At 47.9% G+C, this 20,104-nt stretch overlaps 1 protein-coding gene across 1 annotated transcript; it reads left to right on the top strand.

The window, feature by feature from the left end:
* The first annotated feature begins 61 nt into the window (after positions 1 to 61).
* ADAMTS13 (ADAM metallopeptidase with thrombospondin type 1 motif 13) lies at positions 62 to 19,172 on the top strand. The gene is made up of 29 exons (XM_062505896.1): positions 62 to 369; positions 718 to 784; positions 1,596 to 1,879; positions 2,017 to 2,158; positions 2,503 to 2,639; positions 3,277 to 3,360; positions 3,438 to 3,562; positions 3,825 to 3,971; positions 4,307 to 4,441; positions 4,959 to 5,109; positions 5,715 to 5,819; positions 6,251 to 6,402; positions 6,503 to 6,566; positions 7,081 to 7,207; positions 7,563 to 7,711; positions 9,055 to 9,175; positions 9,829 to 9,909; positions 10,168 to 10,349; positions 10,763 to 10,898; positions 12,475 to 12,604; positions 13,204 to 13,393; positions 13,632 to 13,749; positions 14,072 to 14,201; positions 15,019 to 15,223; positions 15,701 to 15,998; positions 16,467 to 16,613; positions 17,075 to 17,251; positions 17,578 to 17,762; positions 18,036 to 19,172. The coding sequence occupies exons 1-29, from the start codon at positions 304 to 306 to the stop codon at positions 18,192 to 18,194; spliced, it is 4,194 nt and encodes a 1,397-aa protein (XP_062361880.1). The 5' UTR covers positions 62 to 303; the 3' UTR covers positions 18,195 to 19,172.
* The last annotated feature ends 932 nt before the right edge of the window (positions 19,173 to 20,104 follow it).

Raw genomic sequence — 20,104 nt, 5'->3', positions numbered from 1 at the left:
GACCCCCTCCAACACACGGGTGTGTCCCCAGGGCCACATAGCCCCCGAGCCGCCCCTCGGCCCGCCTTGGGCTGGCACACGCTCCGGAGAAGCCGCAGACATTGCGCAAGGGCGGCCGCGCTCCAGCTGCCGGTGGGGCCGCGGCCCCCGCGCCCCCGCTCAGAGCGTGTTTGCTCAAAGCCTGTTTGCTCAAAGGTTGGATTTTTTTTTTTTTTTGTCTTTTTTTCTCTTCCTTTCCGCTCCACGTGATGCCTGGGGCAGAAAACTCTTTCTGCTGGGCTCGGAGAGCGCGGTTCCTCCGGCATGACCGTCAGCTTGGCGCTGCGGGCGCTCGCCGTGCTCCCGCTGGGGCTGTGCTGGCTCCCTGAGGTGAGTCTGACCTCCAGAGCGGCCCTTCCAGGAACGCTGCGCTGGTTCTCAGAAAAACTAAAAAAAAAAAAAAAAAAACAAACTAAAAAAATTATATATATATATATATAAAAGAATAAGAAGAAGAGACGACACGGTTCTAAGCCAAACTCCGTCCGTAATCACGAAGATAAAGCGGTTTCCTCTTGTGCAGCCCGTGCTTAGCGCGGAGTAAAGCCACGAGGACTTGGCACTGGGACTTGCTGAGCTGTTCGCTGGCGTTCCTTCCAGGTTAGGTCCAGGGAAGGGATAGTGTTGTGTCCATTTGTTTTTCGTGAAAAAAATGCAAAGCTCTTCTTCTTCTTGCAGAAATTCCTCGGCGCTTTGGATGCGGAAGATGTTTTGTCTTACTTTGGAAGCAGCTCAGTGGCTGATGGTATGCAGGGCTCAGTCCTTCCCCGGGTTAGAACACATCTATCTGTCAGCTGATTTCTCATCCTGTGTGGTTGACAGTGCTGAGAACACTGATTAACAACCCCTGATCTGACCAGCATTTGGTGTTTCTGAGTCCCAGTGCAAGTAAGACAGTCTGGGTTCCAGTGTGAGAGTGGATGAAGAGATGTGTCAGACTTTAAACTCTGCTGAAGATGTGTTCAGTCTCTGCACATTTCTGCTGCAGTCCTTGTTCTCTGTATTTCTACAAGATCAACAGATCTTCTGAAAAAAGCTTTAGACTAAGGGTGACTTTAAATACTTGTTAATTACTATTATTTAAATAAATACACAAAGAGATTTGAATTCTGAGTCTGGATTGATGATAGTTCAGAATAAAGATACATTTTGAAGTCTCAAATACCTCAAGGAAGGGTGTTGTCTCCTTGTGAGTTCACCTAGTGCTCTCCCAGTGCCTTTGTCTGCATTGTGATAATTCCCACTCAGTAATTGTTAAAATCTGCAGGAACAAAACTGTCTCAGCGTTTTTAGATGAACTGTTCTCCTTATTGAGAGAGCAAAAGCTCCAGTAAATTCAGTGCCAGTTTCTGTTGTGTGTTCCCAGTCAGATTATCCTCACTTTGGAATACACAAAAGCACAGAAATTCTCTGGCTGTTGACACCATGACCCCAAGAGGCCACAGTTATCATTTATAGGGTATGTTCCTGGGGAAATAGACTTTACACTGGGTTTTTGTGTATCATCATTTCTCATAACTGCTTCACTTGTTCTGGTCTTGTTTCATTCCTTTCAGTACCTGAATTTGTTGTGGCTGAGCCAACTTGCCTTTGTAAAGAAGAACATTTTGGGCTGAGGCCCTGTCGGGTCCAGCACTGCTCCATCCAGGCCTGGGGCCAGCTCTATGCCTTTGAATTCCTAGAGGACCACGCCCTCCTTTCCTCCTCATTTGTGAGCAGCCAGGTGGTGAACTCTTCCTTTATTTTACTGAAGAGATTCCCAGGAAACTGCGTTGCAGGTGGAAAGCCCCTGCACCCTCCTGGGGCCAGGAGCAGAGTCACTTACTGTGAAGGGCAGCTGGTGAGTAGGAGCTGAAAGAGCCTTTGGGGGTTCGTGCACCAAACGTGTGCGAACCGTCCACTGAATAAACCTTTGCCATCTCCATGGATAGCAAATATCTTTGGAATAACTCAGAGGTGTAATTTTATCTGCTTCAGCAAGGAGTTGTCACTGTAGGTGAGGAGAGGATTCACATCAGGCCAGTCAGGAGCAAAGATGTGGCTCTGCTGAAGGATCTTGGCTTCTCCAGCCCCCACATCATCTTCAAAAGTGCTGCAAGAGAGGCAAAGCCAGCCAGAGGTAACAGCCGTGGAGAGGCAGCCCTGCTGGAAAAGCTGTTTCCTGGGGCATTGCTTCCATGAGCTCAGAGGAAAAATTTGTGTGTACAAATACACGAGTAGACTTGAAAACATTTCTCACCTTGCTAACAGCAGTGTGTTTCATGTGGGTGGTTGTTGTTTTGGTAGCACAGGTGTGTTGCTAAGGCTGCTGGAAGACATCACCAGAAGTGGGAAAGCTGAGCAAGCTCCCAGAGAAGTGGACTTGCAGCTGAGTTATTGCAGCCGTTGGGGAGAGGGAGTGGATCTGTAGGACCTTTTATGGTGCATTTGAACCTCCTGGTGTCCCTTTGTGCTGTCCAGCAGGGTGGGCTCCTCCTCGCCTGCACAAGAGGGCTGAGGCAGCTGTCAAACATCTGGAGCTGATGGTGGTGGCAGGGCCAGATGTTTACTTGTACCACAAAGAGGACACAGAGAGATACGTCCTGGCCAACCTGAACATTGTGAGTGGCTCTGTGTTTGGGATCCTAGCCCAGAGTGGGCTGCAGGCTGTTTCCCAGGCAGGACCTCGGGGTGCTTGGGGTTACCTGTCCCTGGTATGGAGCTCGTGTGCAAGGCATTCCTCTGTGCTTCCCTAGGCATGAAATTCCCCAAATTCCCTTGTACTGCGTGAGTGAAAGGAGATCTTAGGGGGTTTAAAAACCACACAGAAGATGTAGCTCTTAATTTCATTACTAATGTTGCAACTCAGGGAAAGAGTTCTCTCACCCTGTTGCTTTCAGTGGGATTGAGCTAAATCCACTGAATCAGTCTTGTATTTTACATTTCACTGTTTTATTTCTGTTGCAGAATTTTCATGTCTCTTTTTGCTATTTTTAAGAAACTTTCTCTTAATGCTAATGCAGAAAAGTCTTTAGCATTCACCCTACCTTATGAAACTTTTCATGCAGATTCTTCTCTCTGTTTCAGAGTATCTGACAAATCCAACCACTTCTCATCTCTTGGCAGATTTATTCACATTTGTAGTGCATATGTTAGTGTTGTAGTTACCTTTGTAATGAGTGCAGCTCAGTTTTTGGGAACAGGGAATGAGAGTCCCCAAGGCCCCTTCTTTACTGAATCCTTTCTGTCTCTTCTCAGGGAGCAGAGCTGCTCAGAGATGCCTCACTAGGGGCTCATTTCAGAGTTCACCTCATGCAAATGCTGGTTTTGAGAGAGCCAGAGGTAAGGGGAGGGCTGTGTTTGAGTGTTGTCCAAGCTCAAAGCTGTTTGGAATGTGCCAATGTGTGCCTTCCCTCCAGGCAGAGGTGAACATCACAACCAACATCACCTCCTCCCTCATCAGTGTCTGTGAGTGGAGCAAGAAGGTGAACCCCCAGAACGACTCTGACCCCCAGCATGCTGACATTGTCCTCTACATCACCAGGTGCTGAACTCCCTGCCCTGGGAGGGACTGGGAAATAGGATTAGGTCGTTTTATTCAGTTTATTGAGTTCTACTGTCTTGGATTTTTTAAATGTGGAATCATCATAAAATTTGAGCTGTGGGCACTTGTGTCAAAAGAAATGTTAGATAGCTGGCAAAGCCAGACCAGGAGAGCTCAGATAAATTCAGCTGAATGTCTAGACTTGACTTTTTCAGCTGTGGGGGTTCTTTGCTCTTTCCTCTCTGTGTCTCCCTTACTTTAGGTTTGACCTGGAGTTGCCTGATGGGAACAAGGAGCTTCGTGGAGTGACTCAGTTAGGGGGAGTCTGCTCCTCCTTCTGGAGCTGTGTCATTACCCAGGACACTGGCTTTGACCTTGGAGTCACCATAGCCCATGAGATTGGGCACAGGTCAGTAGGAAACTGCCAGAGCAGCCCAGTAGGTTTTATTCAGGTAAAAAAATCCTCCAGTTTGAGGAAAGAAACAAAAGGACCTCTTGACATAAAAGGGAATTTAAACCTTTTGGTCATCATCATGGATTATTTTGGAAAGAGTTCCTTGCATTTCTTGCGTTCCTGCATGTCCTGTGACAATTAGAAGCTGCAAGAGGAGAGAAACCCTTTGTGACAACAGTAGAAGGAAGGGCTGCAGAGGGAGCTCAGTCCTTGCTTAGAGAAGGGAGGCTCTGGGGGAATCCAGCCTCTGGATTTGTTCTCCTCAGGGCTCTGTGATGCTTCTTTTACAGCCTTGGCATTGCCCACGATGGAGAGGGGAATCTGTGCAGCAGCAGTGGTTACATCATGGGCTCAGCAGGAAACCACAACAGCATTGATCTCACCTGGTCTCCGTGCAGTCGGGAGCAGTTCCTGGCCCTTGTCAGGTAAGGGAATGGTTGAGTTCTTCAGTTCCCTACGATGGGAGCTTAGGAGAGAAAAACTCAAAGAACAAAAAAGTTTACTGAAAAATGAGGAACAGTGAAAAGCTTGGGGTATGTTTATTTCTTAGCACTTGTTGCTGAGGTTAAACCCAGTTTTTGCTTCACGTAGCTGGACGTGGCTTTGGTTGGTGCCTGACTTGCCTGGGCTGGGTTGGATTTCTCAGACACTGGCTCAGCCTGCACGTTTTATTTACAACATCAGAGCATCCAGGCTCAGACAGGCACTGCAGACTCTGCTGGCTGGGTGCAGGACAGGAATGGGATAGAACTCCAGCAGCGGGGAACTGCGAGCAACTCCAGGCAGCTGCTGCAACTAAATCCATCCCAGCCCACTGCGAGCATGTGTTGTCTGGGAAAGCAGCAGCCAACTCCCAGAGTGAAACTCAGCACAAGTTTGCAAACATGTCCTTGTCCTCACTGCCCACAACTAGGAAAGTGTTATTCCTCATGTTTCTATCAGTACAGGCCAAACAAGCTGCTTGAATGACCTGCCAGACATGGACGGCAGCATCCCGGGGTGGAAGCCTGGCTTGTACTATGGAGCAGATGAGCAGTGTAAAATAGCCTTTGGCAGTGTGGCCACAGCGTGCACCTTCGCTGACAGCAATGTTGTAGGTAGAAAGTTTGTCTGTCTTGCTAAGGGCAGCAGGGAAGTGTTCAGGAGCCAAAATTTGGGAGAAGGGGCTGGCAGCGTTTTTATTCTGAAGGGATCGATCCTGCCACAGATTTCTTGGCAAAGCTTTCAAAATGTTTCCCTTCTCTCCATCACCTCCTTCCTCCACAAAGATCTGTAAGGTTTGCACAGTTGAGTGCTGTTGTGCACAGCTGGCAGTGCTGGCTGCACCCACTCAGGGTCCTGCCTTGGGGAATTCTTGTTCACTGGATTCCTCCAGCTTTCCTGCCATGGCTCAAATCCCTTTGTCTGGGAAGCACAGCATGTTTAATAGCTGCCATCTGGACGTGTTTTGTTAATGAGGAAACACTAAGGTGGGTGAAACTTTAATTGCTTCAGTTGATCATCTTCCAGCATTACAGCTGGTGATCACTACAGTGATGATCTGACTTGCCCACAGCTTTTGCCCAATAGCAGGAAAAATAAAGGAACTTGCCTTGTTGGTTGTCTGACAAAACCTGGGACATGCACTGTTTAGACTTTTGGTACTGCTGTGTTGTTGAGTCTGACTCTCTGAGCTCTCTGATTTTCTTGTCACACCAGGACATCTGTAAAGTTCTCTCATGCCATGTACATCCATCAGACAAATCCAGCTGTACTCGGCTTCTGGTTCCCCTCCTGGATGGAACTGAGTGTGGGATCAACAAGGTAAGGAGGCTCCCACCAGGAGTGGCTGTGGGGACTGTGGAGCTCAGACAGCAAAGCTTTGTCAGTGTTTTGAAGGTACCTGGGATTCACTGCCCCTTGGCCAGGGAGCTAAAGCCAGTCCTAAACTGGTACTCTTCTGTCCTGGTCTTGGTCTTTCCACCTTGTCTTTATCTCTGCAGTTGCTTTGCAGTTCTATGGCCTGATATGAGCTCTCCTTCTACTTGAAATGACTTGCCTGCTCTTTGCTTTGACCCTGGCCTCACGTTAGACCCTAATTAGGAAGGAGACTCTTCAGCCTCTTGTGAGAAGGTGCCTCATTCACCTTGGGATTCTCTGTTACTGGCCTGCCAAACACAGGGACTTGTGTCAGCCTTTTAGATCGCAGCCCTGCTGTGTTCACTGCTGCCAGTTCTGTGTGTTCTTGGTCCTAGTGGTGCTCCAAGGGTCAGTGCAGCTCTCTGGAGGAACTGAACCCCACGGCTGTGGTCCATGGGCACTGGTCTGCCTGGAGCCCCCTGTCCCCCTGCTCCCGCACCTGCGGTGGGGGGGTGGTGCTGAGGCAGCGCTTCTGTAACAACCCCAGGTGAGACGTGGGGACCTGGCTCTGCTCAGGGCCTCGAGGCTGAGTCTTCCTCTTTGCTTGGGGCAAACCTGCCTCTGTTGAGAAATTCTGTCATTTCCAGGCCTGCTTTTGGGGGGCAGGAGTGCCACGGTGCCAGCATGCAAGCAGAGATGTGTAATACACAGGTAATGCAGATCAGCATCATCTGAACTTCTGTCTTACTGTTGAACTCTTTGAGGGCTGGGTGTTTTGTGACTGTCCTTCCCACAGCTGACTGCTCTGGTACAGACTTGGTGTACAGCCTCCATCTGTCTGACTGCAGGAGAGGTGTTTGTGCCACAGAAGGCAGCAAAATTATTTAATAGCATTGTTCACAAATATTGAAGCGTTTTCTCTATGCTCCCATAGCAAGACAGGTGCTGAGAAAATAGTGACTCACAATGAGGGTTTTCTTCAGTGGGACTTTCTTGTATTGTTCCTGTTTTCCTTATCTATTTATTTTGTATGAATTGCGAAGATATCAGCTTCCAAGCACAATTCTCTGCATATCCTGCAGCTTCCCTTTAAAGTGGTTTCCTTTTTTTTGCAATTGTTTGGGTGTTTTAACCACCAGCCACTGCATTTTGCCTTTAGCTAGAGGGTTAAATGTCAGTGCTCAGTCACTTCCTTTCCTTACACAATTATCTCTCTGGGATACAGGCCTGTCTGATGACCCAGCAGGACTTCATGGCTGAACAATGTGCAGCAACAAATTTAAAGCCACTGTACCTTGATGTAGAAACGCCATCCTTTTATACCTGGACCTCAGCTGTTGGCTTTGCCAAAGGTAAGGAGTGTCTGGAACCTTAGTTTGTGCAGGGGCTGCTCATGGATGTCTATACTTTGGAATGAAAAGGGTACTTCACTGAGTGTTTTAGTGTTCACATGAAACTTGGGTGCTTTCTGAGAGATCACAGAATCCCAGAATGGTCTGGGTTGGAAGGGACCTTAAAACTCATCTCATCCTACCATGGCAGGGACACCTTCCACCGTCCCAGGCTGCTCCAAGCCCCATCCAGCCTGGCCTTGGAAACTTCCAGGGATGGGAGTCCACAAACTCCCTGGGCTTTTTCCCATTGCTTGCTGTGCAGCCATGTGCTTTCCTGCAAGAGTAACTCCTTCCTTGTGTCTGTCTGCTCCAGGAGACCTGCTCTGCAAGCACATGTGCAGGGCTGTGGGCAAGGAGTTCATGGTGAGCCGTGGGGACAGTTTCCTGGATGGAACCAGGTGTGAGCAGGATGAAACAGAGCACCACGGGGATCTCCATCTCTGTGTGTTGGGGAGATGCAGAGTAAGTGACTGGGGAGTTCAGGTGAGCCCTGGCAGGTGATCTGCACCAAAGGAGTCAGGGGAAATCGTGCTAGGAAGAAAACACAATGTCCCAAACAACAGAGCGAGCTCTGCTCAGAAGAGTTTTGTTTGTGGTGTGTTGGATGGAGTCCAAAAATCTACTGTTCTGTCTGTGCATCCAGTGCCCGCTAGATAAGACATTCTGCTAATTATGCAGTAAACACACAGGGCTATTCATCCCTAATCCAAGAAGCAATTGGTTTATGTGTTGGTGGAGGAGACATCATTAGCTGCTCAGCTTGCCTGCTGTAATTAGCCCCATAAAATGCTGACTGTCTTGGAGGGAAGGTCCATGACTCAAACCATTGAGTCAGTGTCAAGATAAGGAGCAAAACCTGGGCAAAAAAACAAGTCAACAAATTGATTTTTTTGAGTATTGTTGATGAAAACTGAAGTATAACTTCTGGAGTTTTGTTCTGGATTGGACCTGAGGAAGGCATTCTTTCCTGATGACCTTGGACACAGCTCCCCTGTGCTGTCTGCATTTTAGGAGCTGCTCACTGCTGACCCGGGTGGATGTTTTCTGTTGTTTCTTTACATTCCCAGAATACTCTTTGTCAATTTTATGTTTTTCTCATTATCCTCGTGCATGTTTTGTGAAGTGTTTCCCCCCATGAACAGCAGAGGGTGTAGGCACAACCTGTTCTGATTTTGGCTGTTTCATTGGCAGCAGTGATAAATATGCATGTTATAGCTGCTTCCAAAGCCTGGGATCAGTGGCTCCAGCATAAATTCAGCAGTTGCACATGTTTTGCTGTTAAGCCTGCTGAGATCCTCCTGCAGCTTTGTGTAAATTAGTCTTGTTCGTGGGAATGGGGATAGAATCTCTCTCCTGAGTTCCGTGGGACTGAAGTGATGTGAGCTAGGTTTGGCTTTGGAGTCTGGGGAGCTAAAGATTCGTTTAGAACCTGCCCTTCATGTTTAGTGTTCTCTTGGGCTTTTGCTTTTTCCTTGCTTCCTCCCTCCCTCCAGAAAGAGTTTGTAGAAGAGAGCACAGAGCTTTAGGTTTAGGTCACAGGAGAGGTTTTTTTGGACTGCTTCTTATGGGAAAAAAAAAATGCCACAGCTACTGAGACTTGTGCTCTCAGCTAAGACCTCCCAGTCCCTGGCTTTGCATGCTGCTGTCCAGTGACAGGTCTAGGTACAAACACATCTTTTCCTTTGTTGTTTTCCTGAATCCAAATTCCAGATGGGAAGGGCAGTTTCAGGAACTCAGGCGATGTTGCTTTTGCTGGCTTGTTTTCTCAGAACAGGCCGGGCTGACAGACTCTCTCCTCTGCTCAGGCATTTGGGTGTGACGGCCAGATGGGCTCCAGGAAGGCCACGGATCCCTGCAAGGTCTGCGGGGGTGATAACTCCACTTGCACCAAAGTGAGTGGGTCCTACACAGAAGGGAAGGCTCAAGGTGTGTAGTCCTCCCCCTCAGGCTCTGCATTGTGGTGCTGTTTGTGTGCTACATGTTTGTGTGCAGCCAGCATTCCAAATCTTCTGTATATGACTTCTCCTTTTTGCTTCTGCCTGATTTTATTTTATGGAGGGTATGGATATGGATTTTGGGTGGTCAGTGCTGAGGAAGGTGGGCAGAAGGCCTTTTTTTGTCATAATTCTCTGGACGTGGATCAGAAATGTAACTGTTTGGGAAGTCCTGTAAATTGTTGGGAGCTGGGGGTGATATCAGATTATGGGATCATAAATATCCCAGATAGGAAGGGATCCAAAAGGATCATTTGGTCTAACTCCTGACCCTGCCCAGGACAGTCCACCAATCCCACCATGTCCTTGAGAGTGCTGTCCATGCTTCCTGAGATGCTAGATTTGGGAACTGGTCTTGCTCTTGCAGTCTCACGTAGGGATATTAGCAGAGAACCTAAAAACCAAAGAAATGTGAGAACAGGACACAGAATGCAGCTCAGTTGTGTTAGCTGTGTCACCATCACCGTGTTCAAGGCGAGGAGCAGGGTCAGGGTGAATTTAGGAGTTGAGCTGCAATCCCCATCCTTTCCCACAGAGTTTCAGTGATGGAAAGTGACCACATCTTTCTCCTTCCCACCCTTCCAGAGTATGTGACATTTCTGTCCCTGCCCTACAACACCACCTCAGTCCATGTCACCAACAGGAGGCCTCTCTTCACACACCTGGGTGAGTGGAATGAAAAGGAGAGGAGGGGATACAGACAGGGCTGAAAGGAGCTTGTGCAAACAAAGAAATGGAATTTTTGGTGCTGCATTTTGCTTTTGGGATGCTCTCCAGTGGGAAGCTGTAGGAGCCACGCTCCATGGGATGCCAAACTTGGATCAAGCTGGTTCCTACCAAGTGGGCAGCCAGCAGCTGCCAGCACCAGGGATCCTGGTGACCACATCCTGTCTCTTAACCTCACTGCTCCTCTGCCTTCTCCAGCTGTGAAAGTTAAAGGAGAGTATGTGGTGGCTGGAAAAGGAAAAATCTCACTGAATGTCACCTACCCATCAGTTCTGGAGGACAACCAGATCAAATACCGAGTGTTTCTCAGCCAGGACAACCTGCCAAGCCTGGAGGAAATCCACGTGGGTGGCCCAACACAGGAAGAAATTGAAATACAGGTGAATTAAAGCAGCTGAGTTGGAAGGGGGCCAGTCAGAGGTGGTCTGTTTTGGGTGGCTTTGCTGCAGAATCCAGGTGTGGTGGATTCAGGTGACTTTGTGTCCAAGGCTAGGGGAGATGGAGTTTTCACTGAAGAGTGGTAGTACTGCTTTCCTTGGGAATGGCTGGGGGTTGACTGCTCACAGGCTTTCTGCAGGTCTGGGGGTGATTGTGTGGGGAAAGCCACACTGAGTTAAACCTCTCAGTGCCCAGAATTCACAGGCTGGGTGCTCTGACTGCACCTGCCTGGGGCTCAGGCATTGCAGTGATGCTCAGGGCTGGATGGAAAGAAGGGAGATGGCTTCTCCTTCCTCCATCCTAAGAAATAAATCCAAGTTTTTTTGTGCATTGACCACAGTTTTTACGTCCCCAGGTCTACAGGAGGTACACAAAAGAATATGGCAATGCCACCAACCCAGACATCACCTTCAGCTACTTTGTCCCCAGGGAGAACTTGACCTATCTGTGGATTCCTCAGCAGGGCCCATGTTCAGTGACCTGTGGGGAAGGTGAGGCAGCAGGACTCAGTCTTTACTTTTTATGGAGAGTTCTGCTTTGGTCTGAACTGAATTTCAAAGCAGATTGCTGGAAATGGTTGCTGCAGTTGTTAGTGTTCAACTGAACCAAAGGAAAAAGTGGTGAAGGTTTTGAATTAAATGAACAAATCAGCAAAAGAGCTGAATCATCAAAATGATATTGGAAATGTTTGATCACGGAGAGGATTGTTAAATAGGTTTTAACTGAACTCTTGGTTTTAAGACTAAATAATTTTCTCAGATTTTTCAAAGTTACTGAAGACTGTAATTTGAAGTTGGCTAAACATCAGAAGTCTGAGACCAAAGGGGTATCTGGTGTCTAACTAAAGCCTCAGAGCTAATTATGAAACTTCCTTCTTAGAATTCTATTCCTGTGCCATGGCTAATCCTTTCTGTTTCCTTAAAGAAATGATAATGCAGATTGTAACAGTTCACTCTGATAGATGGCCTGACATCTTGTTTACCAGATAATTCAGATGACACTGTCAGGCCTCTCAAGACTTCTGTGACAAAGATTTAGAAAATGCATTAATGAATATGTATGGAAGTCAATCTACACAACTAGTTATGCCTGGAGAGCTTTTCTCCAGCAAATTCCCCAGGTGAACTGATTGCTGAAACCCTGAAGTAAAGAGCTCAAAATGCTCCAGAGCCTCCAGCTAATGCAGCCACAAACAGAAAAAAGAATGAGAAACTCAGGACTTAGAAAGTTGGGAATCTGGGCTGAAATTGAACTTTGAGAGCTGGAAGTGGTGCACAGGCCCTCCTTAGCAATAATCATTGTTTGAAAATGAGGAGGGTAGAGCAAAGATAAGGCTGCCAATGGATTCTGGACATTTGGTGCTCAGGGCCATGCTGCTTGAGATTCAGGAATGCCTGGCTCTCCTTATAGCCCATTCACTGAAAGGAGAATCCTTTTAGCTGTGCTTGTATTTCTTTGAGTAGGACTTGTCATCTGCTTTGCTCATTCACTATTGTCAAAGATCTTTATAGCTGTAGCTTACGAATATTTCATTCCTTGCCTGCTGCAGGCACTGGCAATCTCCAGTTTTTTCTCCCAAAACCTCTGGTTTTTGGCTGTTGATGATGCCTTTGAGGAGGTTGGTGCTGTTTGAGCACAAGGGCTGTGTGATGATATTACCTGGTCAGTTCTACACAATGGCATTTAAAACCAGCTCCCTCCTAGAGCTTATTTGCTGTCCTTCATCAGTCAGATCATTAGAAGTAATTTATTCCAAATTATGATTTATATCCTTGTTCTTTCAAAAGGCCAGTTTAGAGTAACCTTTCCATTTTGGCAGTGGGTTATCAATCAAACTTCTCCTCTGCTGGGGTGCTCACCCTGGAAAATCACTTTAAAACTCTTGAGGGAAGTTATATCACAAAGAAGAGGTTTTTTTGTTTACAGGAAGTCTGAATTCCCACATACCCCATTTTCTCACCCAGGTGATTGAATAAAGCAAAATCACTGCATCTTCCTTCCATAACATGAACAGAAGGGAGCTGTTCACTGGTTATAACTTCAGTTCCTTTCCCTTTTGTGTCCCAGGGGTGCGGCCAGTGGCTCACGTGTGCTTTGATCAGACCAGGCATGAAGTAACAGAGGATCAGAGGTGTCTGGAGCTGCCACAGCCCCTCCCAGAGCACAAGCCCTGTGCCATGGAGCCTTGTCTCTACAGGTTGGTTCTCCTGGGAGCTCAGCTCAATTCCTGCTTTTCTCTGCCACTTAACCCAGGCTCTGTATTTGTGTTGTGCAAGGTCAAAAAAAAAGAGAAGTATGAAGTAGATTCCTCCTAATTATAATAGGGTAGCAGACCTCATGTTCTGTCTTTCCTGGTCCTGTGAGATAATTGAGATGTCAGCTGAAGGGATGGGAAATAGTCCTTCAGTGTTTTACAGTAATCTGCTAAATGAAAATACTTTGAGGATATGGCCAGAAGAAGAGATCTCTCACATCCTTTCCAAGATTGTGCCAACAAAGAGGGTTGGTTGTGTTGATTATATGGGAAGGAGGACCAAGGGCCAAGCCTGCCCAGACATTGCTCTCAGAGACATTTTAGTGTTCAATAAAAAGTGCTTGAACTATAGCCCCTTAGCTTAGGTGCTTTTAGTCCTTGAAATCTGTCAATCTTTACATTGGCCACTCAGTCACATCCAGACAAGGCTTTTGAAACAGAAGAGATGAATACTCTGCATGACCCTTTCTTTAACCAGTGGCTTGAGTTAAATCTCCCTGATCCAGATGGGAAAGGGGGTGATGCAATTGCCTCCCACTTAGGTGGAAGATGTCTCAGAGAGATGAATGCTCTGCTGTCTGTGGGACTGGAGTTGCCCAGCAGAACCTGACCTGTGTGCAGTTCCATGATGGCCTGGAGACTGTGGTGGATGACAGCTTGTGCCCAGCAGAAGAAAAACCCCTCTCCCTTGTGCCATGTGTGGTCAATGTCTGCCCTTTGGGCTGGGACAAAGTGAGTTTGCTGGCTTGGCTTTTCAGGAACCTCACTGGAAACTTTGCTTTTTTTATCCACCAGTTAAGAACCACCAGCTCACTCCTGGAGCCTGGAGGGTGGTTTACACCACTGCTCTGCCCATTTAAAAGTTCATCCTGTCTCTTTAGACAGCTCCGTCCCTCTTTAATTATGCTGCTGGATTCCTCAGTTCATCGTGGTGGTTTGTTTAGGGCAGCTGTTTTTTCTCTGTTCTGAGGAGGAAGATGCACACTCACTTCAGCCTCTGGAGTCACTTGGGCATGTCCAGCTGGAAAATCAGACTGTGTATGTCTGGAGCCCTGTAGCTGGGGAGTGTTCTGTCTCCTGTGGTCGAGGTGAGGCCTTTCTGTGCTGCAGGGAAGTGTTGCTTGGCTGTAGGTGTGAGTTCAGTGCCTGAGATCCTCAGGGCCCACCTGGCCTTTCTCCCTCTACAGTTTTAAGGGTAGCTGTGATCACAATTTTTTTGGAACAGGCGCAGACAGAATAATTTAGAGGGTGGTCTGGCTGGTGCTGTGCTTCAGAGCTGGGGGGATGAGTGCAGTAAGAGTGACATGGCTTGGGCAGAGTTTGCTTGTTTTGTACACACAGATGTGATGCTTCTGACCTATTTTCAACCCTTGCATCCAAACCATGCAGTCAGATTGCTTCCCTTCCTAGGTAAGACTCAGCTGCACTATGTCTGTGTGGCTTTTGACACCAAAGAAGAAACCCTGGAGGAAAACTGTCAGCCAGTGCCAAAGCCAGAGAGCAGGGTGGAAGTCTGTGATCTCAACCCCTGCCCACCAAGGTAAAGCACTTGCCAGGAGACAGTGAGGGGTCTTTCCTTTCTCTCTCAGACTGCAGGGACATGGTAAAAGAAGGGTCAGGCTACTCTCCCCTTCTTTGGAAGCACAACCAGTTGCAAAAACTGTAACATTACTCCATACTCAGCAAACTCAGAGACTTTCCTGGGCTGGTACATCTCAGACAGAAAGAAGTGTAGTCCTCGGAGTCTGAGTCCTGATAAAAACTGAAAACCTCTTGATCCCTTATTACTCTGGGGAAGCAGGAACAAATCCATAGCTGCAAAAGATGGTGGCATATTTGCCAGCTGTACAGTTTCCACAGAGTATCAAGGAAAGTAGCAAGAATTAAATACTCTCAGAATCTGGAACAGCTGCTCTGAAAACTGAAGGAAATGCATTGCACTTTGCTTAGGATTTGTGGTGAGCTTGCCCTGCCCTATTTGCTGTGGGACTGGAAAGCTACTGGAACTTTTCTTACAGGACGCCTCTCCCAGGGCCTCTGGGTCTGATCCTGATCTGAGAGTTCAGTGGTGTTTGTGTTTTGAGGGAGATAAGATTGTTTCTGCAGTTAAGCCTGCGTGTGTCACCTTGGGGAGGGCGGTGATGGACACAGAGTGGATTTGAAATCTGTGGGGTCCTGGCAAAATGGGAAGCCAGCTGTATCCAACTCCAAACCTGCTCCAGGCTATACTCCAAGTACCATAGGCCATGTGAGGCAGAGGATGAAGAAGGGTGAGGGAGCTGCGGTGCCTTTTCTGCAGTGAGAGACAGGGTGGGGATTCATCACTAACTCACTTTTTGTCTTCCCTCTGCTGTCAGGTGGAAGGTAACCCCAGCTGGACCCTGCTCCTCCAGCTGTGGGCTGGGCTTAGCAGTGCAACTGGTCACCTGTGTGCAGATCCTCCATGGCCAGGAGGTCTTGCAGGAGGAACATTTGTGCCCTGTGGCAGAGAAGCCCCTCACCAGTGTCCCCTGTGTCATCCGAACATGCTCTTACGAGTGGAGCTTCAGCGAGTGGTCAGAGGTACCTGCTCCCCTTCAGATGCAGCAGTTTCCCAGCTCTTCCCTTCCCTGGAGGCTGCAGGGGAGAAATGACAACTTCTGCCTTGTCTCTTGGCTTCCCACAGAAATGCTGAACTGTTTCCAGGGATGTTTTCCATCCCTTCCACTGCCCTGTGTTTAGCAGCCGTAGGTTTGCTTCCCACCTTCCTCAGCTAAAGTTTTGGCTGAAGCTTAGAAATGGTTTTGGCATGTTTTCTCCTGGAATGGAGATATTTTTTGGATTTTTTTAGGACGTGGTTCTGCAATTTAAATATATAGTTTGGAAGGTCCTTTGGAAAGGGGGGCATCTTGTAGCTGGTGGAACAAGAGCACTAACAGGGCAAGTGGTAGAAGAGCATCAGTGAACCCCCCCAGCTCACGCATGAGCTTATAAATGCATTTATTCCACAATACCAACTGGAATGTAAGGATAAAAGCCTGTGGGTTTCTTCTTCTGCAGTGTTCAGCATCCTGTGGGAATGGCATTCAGACCAGGCAGGATTTCTGCCTCAGCTCTCTGACCCACAAGCCCGTGAACCCCCTTTTCTGCCGGCACTTCCCCAAGGCCGTCGTGGTGCGTGGCTGCTCTGCAGGGCCCTGTCCTGAGCAGGAGGGGACCCTGTCCCCTGGGGCAGAGCTGCAGCCAGTGACAGCAGCCACACACCTGACAACAGCTGCAGCTGCCACAGAGCACAGACACAAGGACCTGGATGTTCCTCTGTCTGCTGGGCCCCCAGAGCAGACAAAGCCCGGTGGAGGTGAGGAGGACACGGCCAAAAGGAGCTTCCTGTGTGCAGCTGGGCTGTGGTGATGCTGCTGCCAGACAGGGACAGGAGCATGGGAGGGAATACATCTGGCTGGGAGGGAAAATCTGCTGTTCCAGCATGTCCATGTTACCTGAGCTAGGAGCAATGACTTGCTTCCCTGTGCTTTCCAAAATTCATTCTGACTTGTGGGACAGCAGCTCAAGACTTCAGGGAGTGTTTATACAATGCTCTCAGGCACATGGTGTGATTTCTGGGGTAGTCCTGTGCAGGACCAGGAGTTGGGCTCCATGACCCTTGTGGGTCACTTGCAACTCAGGATGTTCTGTGGTTCTGGGATTCTATAACTCTTCCTGTGCTTTACCCAGAATATGTGACCTTTACCTGTTCATTGTGCCACAAAGGGAATTGTTTTCCTGTAGTTTCTTCTGGATGTGTTTCTCACCTGTCTCTACTGTCCAGTTGTCTGTGGAAACCTCTTTCTCAATGCCACTGGCATCATCAACATGACAGGCGTGGAGAGCAGGGACTGCACGGTGACCATCGGGCGTCCCCTGAGGGAGGAGATCTTGGTCACCATCCTGGAGAGCTCCCTCAACTGCAGTGCAGGTACTGCCTGGAGCTCTGGGATCCAGCCTGGCCCTTTGGCAAAGCTGCATCTCAAGCTGCACCTTTTCTGGTGCCTTGAAAAGCTCTGGCAGCCTTTGCAATAATCTCTGAAACCATTTTACTGAGTTTTTCTGTTCTGCCAAGTTGTTGCCAGATGGAACAAAATGAAGATGCTGCTTGTCCTCCCCTCACGCAGTGGTTTCTTGCCTGTTTTGTTGGTAGATATAAGGTGGAAGGAGCTTATGGGGTTAAAGAAGCTGCTTGTTTTGGCCTGATATAAAATTAATGTACCCTCTAGCTGGAATCAGCAGTTAGATTAGTTAACTGGCCTGTTCTCATGACAGATTTTGATAAGATAGAAACAAGATGCAGAAATTACTTGATTCCAGACCTGTGTAAGAGAGACCGTGGCTTTTACTTAAAAGAAAAGTATTTCTAGGCCCTGTGCTCATCCATTCCAGGTGAGATCCTGCTGTTTTCAGGGCGAATGATGTGGCGGACAGGCTGCAGGAAGCTCCCTCTGTCGCTGATAAATTCCAGAACCAACACACTGATTGTGAAACAGCGTGTTGTGCTGCCAGGAAACGGGGTCATTCTGCAGTACAGCAGCAGAACTGCAGCCAAAAAATATTACCAAGGTACTGTACTGAAAGCTTTGCTCTTGCTTTAGATTAAGGCCCATAGAGTTCCATGAATGGTGCTTGCCTATGGAAGTCTGTGGAAACCTTTCTTCATTTTTAGCAGCTAACAGTCCCCTTCTTGAGGAGTGTTGGAATCAGTATTAATTGTGGACTCCCCCTTTGTTTTAAAGCAAACCCCCCACAGGTGTTTTCAGATGCTTGAAGACTCCCGGATGAAAATCCCTAAAGAAGCTGTTCTGCCTGTGTTTAATTTAAATTATTTCTTTCTTGGAGGTGCTGGATGCTTCTCTAAGCCATTTTCTCTTCTCCCTTTGCCCTGTCAGACTGTGACCAGCAGCTGTTTGGCCCCCAGGGTGAAGTAGTGAATCCTGTGCAGTTGCCTGAGGAGAGGCAGGAGGTTGTGTGCAGGACTTTCATCACGGTGGCTCCACGGCAGCGCATCTCCATCCGTGCCCTCAACACTGACCTGGGCCCTGAGGGCAACCAGACACACTTCAACTACATCCTGGTGAGGAGACAGGAACCCCAGTGGAATGATTTGGAACCCATCTCCATTAGAGATTTCCACCCAGCTGCACAGCTCAGTCACAAAGCAGGGACTCTGATCTCTGTTGTGTAAATGTAGATGGGAATGAGAATTTCTGATGTCTACTGTATTTCTTCTAACCTTTGTAGCACAGCTTTTCCCTGAGTGACCAATCTGCAAGTCTCCAGTGTTTTTTAGGTACTTATTTCACGTGTAGCCTGCTGAGATAAAATGGTTTGGTTTTTCTTCCTGCAGGTCCGAGATGTCAGTACCATGAAGACAGTGGTGTTCCATGGGAAGCAGCAGTTCCTCTGGCAGTCAACAGGAAGCCAAGCTGAAATTGAATTCCATGAAAATGTTAAGGATCACAGAACCCATTTCTGGGCTGAATATCATGCTATTGAGCCCAAATAAAAGCACTGCCTTGAGAAAGGCCCAGTTAGTCCCTACTGCCTGCTCACAGCACACATTTAATCTTCTTGCAACTGCTTCCTCATCTGTCGAGTAAGAGCAATGTCTGCTGACTCCTTTGGGATCTCAGTCTTGATAAACATCATACAAAAGACATGTAACCCCCAAATATTTAGCAAATCTTCCTCATACGGATTTTCTGTCTGATTTGGTTGACATAAATGCAGTTTACATGTCTGCAGGGGGTGACTTGGGCACTGGAGTGCCAGGGTCCTGCCTCTGTAATGTGGTGGGACCCTTTAGGAGAGTAATTTGATTTCTTGGTGTTCCAGTATAAACCTCTGTACAGCACAAGTAATATTTTAGCCATTAAATTCACTCTTGCAGTGTAAATGCCCCTCAAAACTGAGGCACAGTGAAGTTCTGGAATGGAATAAAGAGGGCAAAGATGTGTGTGAGGATAAACTGCCAGCACAAGGAGATGGGTGGGGTGGGCAGTGCCACCCTAGGACAGGTCACTCAAAGCTTGAATGTTTTCAGAAGCTGGTTGAACTGAGGCACTGCTGGCCTGGGCAAGCCCTGGCCTGGGCAAGCTGGCTTTATGTGGGAGGACTAAATGACATCCTGAGGTCCCTCCCCAGCCACCCTTTCTGTGGTTCTGCTGTTGGATATCTGACGGTGTTACCACCACTTCTGTGAGAAAATAAAAGAATTCTATCTCTTAATACCAGTTTTGATGCCAGGTCTGACTTACTCAGATAAGAACAGTAGCTGTGTTATCAATCCGTATCTTTATTTGCAGGAACTGTGGTGGAGGCTGCATGGACAAGCCGTGGAAGAGGGATTTTAGAGCACTGGCAAATATTCACACAAGTTTCATTTAAATGCATTTTCCGTTTTGTTTTTATTGTGTTTTTTTTTTTTTTTTTGGTGTTGAACAATGGGCTGTGCTTTGGTCCAAATCTGTCATCTTCCTCAAAATCACAATATACTGCTTAAAGGGTCTTTTCTGCACCTGGAGGCTGGCTGGACACATCTGCACTTGCTCTTCACCCTGGATGCAATAAATGGTTCTGCCTGGGCAGTTTTAACCCTGCTCCTGCTTTCTCTCAGTTGGATTCTCTGACATCCTTCTACAACCACAAATACTCTTCTTAATTAATAACTGGGGTTTTTTTTCTGGTTAAACCTGGAGTTTTTTGCTTGCCAGCCTCCAGATTTACGTCCCATTCCTGGAAGAGCCAGAAAATAGATTCCTGAAGTGAGATCCTCGAGGAGCTGGATACATCAGCTATCCCTCTGCAGTGCGTGGGTGATGCAGGCCCTGGGCCTTCATTTCCTGTCTGACAGGAGATGGTAATGAAAAGACATCCTTTCCTTAATCCCTTTTTTGTAACCTTTGAGCAGATGGGCTCTGTCTTCCCACCCTGCTCTGGATCCCAAGTGTCACTGCTATTTATTGTTCCAGATCGACTGTGCAGAGCTGGGCTCTGGTTGTGTTCCATGTTCATCTGCACAAAATGCAGCTGCTGCCTTTTGTAATTTAGGAGAGTTCAGGGTGTTCCCCTGTCCCATTTGGACAGCACCAGGTTGCCGGCTGGGGCATCCACTTGCAAAACGCCAACTTCTGCTCCCATTTCTAGGGAGAAAACCTGATTCCAGCCAGATAAGGGGAGTGCAAACCCTCTTATCTGGAGAGCAGGATTTTAAGGACAGCGTTCAATTCCCGTCAGCGTGAGGATTCCTGTTTCCCTTTGTGGAAAAGCAGACCCTGGATAACAACACCCAGTGATTCCCGGGGGCACGCAGAGCAGCCGTGCCTGGCGTGGGGTGCGCGGCTGTGCCTGTGCCGATGAACACGACCAGCAGAGCTCTGCCCACAGCCTTTTAATTCCAGTGACATCAAAGGCAAA

The sequence above is a fragment of the Cinclus cinclus genome, chromosome 19 (genome assembly GCF_963662255.1).
Source record: "Cinclus cinclus chromosome 19, bCinCin1.1, whole genome shotgun sequence".
Classification (NCBI taxonomy): domain Eukaryota; kingdom Metazoa; phylum Chordata; class Aves; order Passeriformes; family Cinclidae; genus Cinclus; species Cinclus cinclus.
Note: the sequence above shows the minus strand (reverse complement) of the source record. Positions and strands in the feature narration are given on the sequence as shown.

Excerpts from the sequence above, each read along its gene's own strand:
- ADAMTS13 (XM_062505896.1), top strand. The coding sequence starts at position 304 with ATGACCGTCAGCTTGGCGCTGCGGGCGCTCGCCGTGCTCCCGCTGGGG. Across the intron at positions 12,605-13,203 it reads ATGGAGCCTTGTCTCTACAG|GTGGAAGATGTCTCAGAGAG; the intron begins GTTGGTTCTCCT and ends CCTCCCACTTAG. Across the intron at positions 14,202-15,018 it reads CTCAACCCCTGCCCACCAAG|GTGGAAGGTAACCCCAGCTG; the intron begins GTAAAGCACTTG and ends CTCTGCTGTCAG.